Here is an 8,882-nt window from a genome sequence, read left to right as displayed (position 1 = left end):
TGCTATATATAAAGGTTTGTCCCAAATACATTTAATTTAAATATCACTCGATCTGGACAGAATTGGATAGACTTCTACAAAATCTATAGACTCAAAATTTAAGTCGGCTAATGCACTAAGGTGGAACACAAATTTAGTAAAAAACAAGTAAGGAAAGTCTAAAGTCGGGCGGTGCCGACTATATTATACCCTGCACCACTTTGTAGATCTAAATTTTCGATACCATACCACATCCGTCAAATGTGTTGGGGGCTATATATAAAGGTTTGTCCCAAATACATTTAATTTAAATATCACTCGATCTGGACAGAATTAGATAGACTTCTACAAAATCTATAGACTCAAAATTTAAGTTGGCTAATGCAATAGGGTGGAACACAATTTTAGTAAAAAACCAGTAAGGAAAGTCTAAAGTCGGGCGGGGCCGACTATATTATACCCTGAACCACTTTGTAGATCTAAATTTTCGATACCATATCACATCCGTCCATGTTAGTAAAAAAATATGGGAAACGTTTAAACCTGAAGCAATTTTAAGGAAACTTCGAAAAAGTTTATTTATGATTTATCGCTCGATATATATGTATTAGAAGTTTAGGAAAATTAGAGTCATTTTTACAACTTTTCGACTAAGCAGTGGCGATTTTACAAGGAAAATGTTGGTATTTTGACCATTTTTGTCGAAATCAGAAAAACATATATATGGGAGCTATATCTAAATCTGAATCGATTTCAACCAAATTTGGCACACATAGCTACAATGCTAATTCTACTCCCTGTGCAAAATTTCAACTAAATCGGAGTTAAAAATTGGCCTCTGCGGTCATATGAGTGTAAATCGGGCGAAAGCTTTATATGGAAGATATATCCAAATCTGAACCGATTTCAAGCAAATTTGGCACGCATAGTTATAACGCTAATTCTACTCCCTATGCAAAATTTCAACTAAATCGGAGCAAAAAATTGGCCTCTGTGGGCAAATGAGTGTAAATCGGGCGAAAGCTATATATGGGAACTATATCTAAATCTGAACCGATTTTGCTGATATTTTGCAAGTTTTTCGAGACTCATAAAATATTCGGATGTACGGAATTTGAGGAAGATCGGTTGATATACACGCCAATTATGACCAGATCGGTGAAAAATATATATGGCAGCTATATCTAAATCTGAACCGAATTCAATCAAATTTTGCACACTTGACAATACTACTAATAGTACTCCTAGTGCAACATTTCAACCAAATTGGGCCAAAACTCTGGCTTCTGGGGCCATATAAGTCCATATAGGGCGAAAAATATATATGGAAGCTATATCTAAATCTGAACCGATTTCAATCAAATGTACTCCTAGTGCAACATTTCAACCAAATTGGGCCAAAACTCTGGCTTCTGGGGCCATATAAGTCAATATCGGGCGAAAAATACATATGGAAGCTATATCTAAATCTGAACCGATTTCAATCAAATTTTGCACACATGACTATACGACTAAGTGTTATATTTGTACAAAATTTCAAGCAAATCGGTATAAGACTCTGGCTGCTGGGTCCATATTAGTGCATATCGGGCGAAAGATATATATGGGAGCTGTCCAAAATCAATAGGGTTCTATTCTGACCCAAATTAGGAACATGTGCCAAATTTTAAGGCGATTGGACTTAAATTTCGACCTAGACTTTGATCACAAAAATGTGTTCCCAGACAGACGGACAGACTGACATGGTTATATCGACTCAGGGACCCACCCTGAGCATTATTGCCAAAGACACCATGTGTCTATCTCGTCTCCTTCTGGGTGTTACAAACATATGCACTAACTTATAACACCCTGTTCCACAGTGTGGCGCAGGGTATAAAAATGGAAATATTTACTCACTGTTTAACTTTAAAGGTGCGTATTAAGTTCGAGTTAAGCCGCTAAAATCGTCATTTTTCACGATTACTTTTCTTTAATACTCCATTTTAAGGAATACAAACTTTGTGAAAATTTGCTTTGGGATATTCCCCATCAAGTTATAATGAAATCTGCAACAAATATGTATAATTTAATGACTTTTTTACTGATTTAGTTTTCACTTTAGTGAAAATTAGGGGCTAAACTCGAACTTAATACTCACCTTAACAGAAAAAATTTCGGCAGTTAAGTTCTTAACTGGCATATGAAATATATAGGTAAGGTGACAGATATGTCGATAGCGCGGTTTAAAATTTCGTTAGGTGACGTAGCACTAACGGAGCTTCATGAAAATGGGGGGTTAATCATTCAAATAATGGCGGTACAAATCTACAGGCGTTATTTCATCACTTACACGATATGTTTATGATTTTTTTAAAACTCAAACAAAATTGGTTCTTATAATTCCAGAATCTGATCTAGTCTTCATAGGTAGAATCTTTAAATTTATCTTCGGAAAGCGTACTGGTTGAGCTGATTTGTTTGGGAGAATATTTGTCATCAAACCCGCTGAAATTCTATGTATTATCAAGTAACCCGCTACGACGATGAGTTTTCAAAGAAAACTATTTTTTTGATTCATGGTGGAGGGTATTTAAGATTCGGCCCGGCCGAACTTACTGCTGTATATACTTGTTTAATTTCTGTTTCTCGTACGCCCAAAAACTAAAAAATATTTTGCGTTTGCATTCACCGAATTGCATGTCTTGCACTTTTTTGTAGTTTGGTTATATTGGATTGTAATCAATTTAAATAAGATGACATTTTATTTTCGTATCCGTTTATTTCTTAAAAAGGTTTCATTTCTGGCAGGTGAAATATGACTAACCTTTGGGATTACTTGCAGTATATTCATGCGTCCAAAAATGATTCAATTTACTACCTTAACATATTCGCTTTTCACGACTTAATCCTGCACTCACTATTGTATAGATTTCTTTTGAGAAATCATTTTTTGAACCACAATGTAGGGTAATTCACTATTTTTTCCTACACCCGTTTATAAATCGTTATTCATTTTATATCTTCACCGCTTCACGTTTTGTTTTTTTCAAAAATTGAGCTTACCTATAGATTTACACAAAAATGCATAAACATAACGGTTCCCGCCACTACATTAATGAATTATTTTAAAATTTAAGAAAGCGAAATACTCCCAAAATCCATATTGCCGAATTATTTCATTATGACAAATTTGAGTGTTATTTCATTTGAAATAACTCCCCAAAATTTAAAATGAAATAGCTCCAAAAATATGAAATAACTCCTCAAAAATTGTTGTTTTTGTTTCTGTAGAGGAAATTGAGTACATATTTCATTTTTCATTTTGGGAAGTTATTTCATGGGGACTTTTTTCATGGAGCCCGCTACTCAAATCAATTATATCCTAACCTTATAATATAAAGTTCGCCACATTGTGTAAAATATATTTTAGTTTCGCTATTGAAATCTCTTTTAGTCGGAATATTTTATAGCTCAATAACATTTACAGAAGATGCTACATTTTCGACATATTTTCTTACAGCACAGGTCAGTTAATTTAAACAAAATAAAAACTGACCAAAATGGAAATGGAAAGTACACGGAAACCTACCATGCAAAAGGGGAAACAAATTGTCCCGGTATCTTTTCGTTTTTTTTTTCATTTAGATGATATCAAAAGAAAGACCTTAATTTCTCACTAATTTTTTTTGATGAATCTTGTCCAAGTTCAAAGGCGGTTGGATGGATGGTTACTTCAATGGCTATTCATTCAAATGTATCTACTATGTACAATGAGAGATGCTGGTTGGAGAGTTATGATGATGATGATTTTCAACTTTTTTTTTTGGGTGGTACAAAGCAGCGTTAGATATAAAAAGCGTTTCGTGGCTACATAACGATATCAGTACAAGCTTAACAAAGCATCGAAGAACAACATCTGACAAGCAACAGCTTCAACTAAACTATCTTTGGAAAACCTCCCAAGCCTAGAAATGCGTGGATTCATTGTAAGGATTATGGAGATGTAACGCCAACATTAGTTCGAATTGGATAACAAATTTTTCATATTTTGTAGGTTTTGTGTTTGTGTGCCGTATCCTTGGCTGCTCCTCAGGGTTACAATTACAATCCCCAGAGTGTGGGTGGACCTGCTGTAGTTGGTATTCAACAGCCACAACAAATTGCCTCATCTTCCTTTGGATCTAACTTCGGAGGCCCATCATCGGCTGTCTCCACCTCAAGCAGTTTCTTCCAAGGAGGTCATTCTGTGGGCCAACAGCAATCCTTTGGCGGTCATCAGCAAGTTCATCACCAACAACACCATCAGCAGCAGCAGCAACAAGCTATTGTCTCTAAACGTTTCTTCATCCATTCTGCCCCCGAAGATGCAGAAGAAGATTTCAAAGAGAAACACATCACCGTAGGTGTCCCCAAGAAGAACTACAATGTTGTCTTCATCAAATCGCCATCCAAATCGAACAAGAAGACTGCCATCAAAATCAGCCCTGCTCCCACCGAAGAGAAGACTGTCATCTATGTGCTCAGCAAGAAAACCGATGCCTCCGACATCCAAGCCGAAGTTGTTGAACATGCCACCACCACAGCCAAACCTGAAGTCTTCTTCATTAAATACAAGACCAATGAAGAAGCTGCCCATGCCCAGGAACAAATCCAAGCCCAATACGATGCCTTGGGTGGTAGCTCTCAGGTCAGCGATGAAGGTGTTGCTCCCGTTACCTCTGTTATTGGTGCTTTGGGTGGTGCTAATGGTGCTGAAGTTGCAACTGGTTCCGGTGCTCAACAATCTGTGGGTGGTGGATTTGCTGGTGTTTCTGCCATCGGCGGTGCTCAACAATCTGTGGGTGGTGGATTTGCTGGTGTTTCTGCTGGTCACAGTGGCCAAACCAACAACAATGCTTACTTACCACCAAATTTCTATTAAAATTCACAATGCTAGTTAGTTGAATGGTGTAGATCTATTTTCCCGAAATAGGGAAGAAAGACTGCATATTGTTACTGTTGTTAAATGTCCTTGTTAATTCTTGTTTTTTAAATGTGTAAATAAATTTTATAGAAAATATTAAAAAAAAAAAAAAAACTTTTTTGTAAAAATAATGAGGCGGTTTACTGTGTGACCCTTTCAGCATCAATGGCTTGAAATCAATACCAAAATGCTTAAGGAAAGAATAACATCTTTGGATTCAAGTATTCAAGATCTTCTCACGAAGATCACGAAAGTCGAACCGAGATTCTTGGGCAAGTCGATACCAGTGTCAGATAAAATAAAGTAATTAGGAGCAACATTAGACAGACATCTGAATTGGAAGAGCCACATCAAAAAAAAAAAAGGACCGATGGCACTGTGCGGAAGAGCGGTGGGCTCTAACTGGTACCTGAATCCAAAGATGACGCACTGGATTTATGAAAGCGTAATAAGTCCAATCCTGACATGCGCGCCGTTAGGCTGGTGGACATCAATGGGGAGAAAGTGCAACATGGAAATGTTACAACGGGCTAGGAAGACCACGTCAACCAGAGTTTTGCAGACGACCTATAGAGATTCAGATAAAAAGTGTAGCCGTCATGACTGATGTTGTGAGAATGGACAGAAACGTGGCGAACCACTAAAGGACCATAGGGAAGACAATGGATGGCATGGCGGATGCCGCAACAATCCGTGGTCATACACCTTAGGTGACCATAGCTGCTAGGTGTAATATTCTGACGCCAAGGAGAATGTGACTCCCTGTGATGGGTGAGAGGACGGGATTGGGCGTATATGTGGAGGATCCAGGCAGCTGGATCCTATTCCGACTATCAGATTACAGCACTATCCTGCAAGGAGAACAGCGTGCCACAACGGAATGTGTTAAATGGCTCCAAAATAACACGGGAACACAAAAGTGAAAAGATTGCTATAAAGCAATGCATTTAATAGCAGATATTATGGTTCGATCGCGAACCGTATTGGAAGCATGATTAAAGAATACTCGTAATACGGCAGAAACCGCATTATTATGGAGGAATGGGAACCCATAAAACGATGGGGACTAATGCAACAGTCGGATGGTGATGAAAATACTATGGGGTGATCCAAATAAGAAAATTACTGGAGGACTATTCATGAGGAGTACGACAACAGTCAGGAGGACCGTGGGAATAATGGCCGTGTAGCTAGAATTGAGATAATATCTGTGTCGAATGGGAGCAGCAGAAGATAGTACATGCAGGGCGTGTTTTGGGGATGATCTTTACTAGACAAATAATTAACCATATTGGTGGAAATGTGATTCGGGTCCTGGTTCAGCTGGGAAACAAGGACTGGAGAAGAAAAGAAGGTTAAAAGGAGAAATCAGAGTGCACAACAATACTGGCTCGGGGGTATGTTAGCCCATATGAGACAAGGCTACCTAAACCCACTTTTCAATCTGATCTAACATCATTTGAGGAGCTTTTTTTCCAAACGTCGATTAACATACAAATGTTGTCGTTTTGTCCTTATAGTTAAGCGAATAGACCTAAAGACGGCTATTTTTACATGAAAAAAAAAATGTTGTTTGACTAAGGTCAACTTGGCTTTAATAATTCTGAAAAATCCCCCAAAACTAATGAAGTCATCTTAAAATTTGCTGACTTCTTGTACCTACACTACAACGCAAAATTAGTACATGTTTTTCAAAAGTTTATTTTAAAGACGTTTTGTACTTGACACATACTATGACTCTACCCTGCGCCACACTGTGGAAAAGGGTATTATAAGTTAGTGCATATGTTTGCATCACCCAAAAGGAGACGATATAGACATATGGTGTCTTTGACAATAGTGCTCAGGGCCGGCCCCTGAGTCGATCTAGCCATGTCCGTCTGTCCGTCCGTAAGTCTGTCTGTGAACACATTTTTGTAATCAAAGTCTACGTCGCAATTTTAGTTCAATGGACTTGAAATTTAGCACAAGTATGTATTTTGGCTCAGAATAGAACCCTATTAATTTTGAAATCGGTCGAGATTTAGATATAGCTCATATGACCCCAGAGGTCAAATTTGTAATCCGATTTAAGTGAAAATTTGCCCTGGGTGTAGAATTAACATTATAACTATGCATGCCAAATTTGGTTGAAATCCGTTAAGATTTAGATATAGCTCACATATATATGTATTTCGCCCGATATTGGCTTATATGGCCCCAGAAGCCAGAGTTTTGCCCTAATATGCTATCAATTTTGTACAGGGAGTTGAATTAACATTCTCGAAAAACGAACCAATTTACGTTTAAATCGGTTCAGATTTAGATATAGCTCTCATATATATACAGTGCTGTTCAAAACATTTGCAACCACACCGCCTGTTGAAAATAAACCGAAATTATAATGAAAATAAAAATATAAAAACTTAAATTTTAATGCAATGTTGTTGCTTATTGGGGCAGTTTTAAAGATTTAAGGGAATAAGGGAGCTAACGACAATTGTAATTTTTAACGTTAAATGTCAATAGTTGATATTATGTTATAGCCATGAAGTTTGATTACTTATGCTCAACTTCCTGCTAACGGTGAGGATTAAATAGTCAATGATATCCTATGGTTCAGGTTCAAATAGAGATCATAAGCCTTTTGCAAAAATTTAATACCAATTTTTATACCCTCCACCGTAGGATATATTAACTTTGTCATTCCGTTTGTAACACATCGAAATATTGCTCTAAGACCCCATAAAGTATATATATTCTTGGTCGTGGTGAAATTCTGAGTCGATCTAAGCATGTCCGTCCGTCCGTCTGTTGAAATCACGCTAACTTCCGAACGAAACAAGCTATCGACTTGAAACTTTACACAAGTAGTTGTTATTGATGTAGGTAGGATGGTATTGCAAATGGGCCATATCGGTCCGCTTTTACGTATAGCCCCCATATAAAGGGACCCTCAGATTTGGCTTGTGGAGCCTCTAACAGAAGCATATTTCATCCGATCCGGCTGAAATTTGGTACATGGTGTTGTTATATGGTCTCTAACAACCACGCAAAAATTGGTCCACATCGGTCCATAATTATATATAGCCCCCATATAAACCGATCTCCAGATTTGGAACATGGTGTTGGTATATGGTCTCTAGCAACCATACAAAAATTGGTCCACATCGGTCCATAATTATATGTAGCCCCTATATAAACCGATCCCCAGATTTGGCTTGCGGAGCCTCAAAGAGAAACAAATATCTTCCGATCCGCCTGAAATTTGGTACACGATGTTGGTATATGGTCCATGCAACCATGCAAAAACAACCATGCAAAAATTGGTCCATATCGGTCGATAGTTATATATAGCCGATCCCCAATCACACAAAAATTGGTCCATATCGGTTCATAATCATGTGGCAACCATGAGCCAAAAATAATCTACCAAAATTTTATTTCTATCGAAATTTTGTCAAAATTTTATTGCTATGGAAAATTTTGTCAAAATTTTATTTCTATAGAAAATTTTGTCAAACTGAATTATATACGTTTTTAATCGGTCTTTTTATACCCACCATCATAGAATAGTGACGGGGGTATAATAAGTTTGTCATTCCGTTTGTAACACATCGAAATATCGATTTCCGACTATATAAAGTATATATATTCTTGATCAGGGAGAAATTCTAAGACGATATAACGATGTCCGTCTGTCTGTCTGGCGGTCTGTCTGTTGTAATCACGCTACAGTCTTCAATAATGAAGCAATCGTGCTGAAATAAACTAACTCGTCTTTTGTCTGCAGGCAGGTCAAGTTCGAGGATGGGCTATATCGGTCCAGGTTTTGATATAGTCCCCATATAAACCGACCTCCCGATTTGGGGTCTTGGGCTTATAGAAATCGTAGTTTTTATCCAATTTGCTTGAAATTTGAAATCTAGAGGTATTTTATAACCATAAAGAGGTGTGCCGAAAACGGTGAGTATCGGTA

The 8,882-nt window shown here is 37.4% G+C and overlaps 1 protein-coding gene across 1 annotated transcript; it reads left to right on the top strand.

The window, feature by feature from the left end:
- Positions 1-3,790: 3,790 nt before the first annotated feature.
- Positions 3,791-4,967, top strand: LOC142221922 (uncharacterized). The gene is made up of 2 exons (XM_075291804.1): positions 3,791-3,947; positions 4,016-4,967. The coding sequence occupies exons 1-2, from the start codon at positions 3,933-3,935 to the stop codon at positions 4,880-4,882; spliced, it is 882 nt and encodes a 293-aa protein (XP_075147919.1). The 5' UTR covers positions 3,791-3,932; the 3' UTR covers positions 4,883-4,967.
- Positions 4,968-8,882: the final 3,915 nt, after the last annotated feature.

The sequence above is a fragment of the Haematobia irritans genome, chromosome 1, assembly GCF_050003625.1.
Source record: "Haematobia irritans isolate KBUSLIRL chromosome 1, ASM5000362v1, whole genome shotgun sequence".
Taxonomy (NCBI): domain Eukaryota; kingdom Metazoa; phylum Arthropoda; class Insecta; order Diptera; family Muscidae; genus Haematobia; species Haematobia irritans.
Note: the sequence above shows the minus strand (reverse complement) of the source record. Positions and strands in the feature narration are given on the sequence as shown.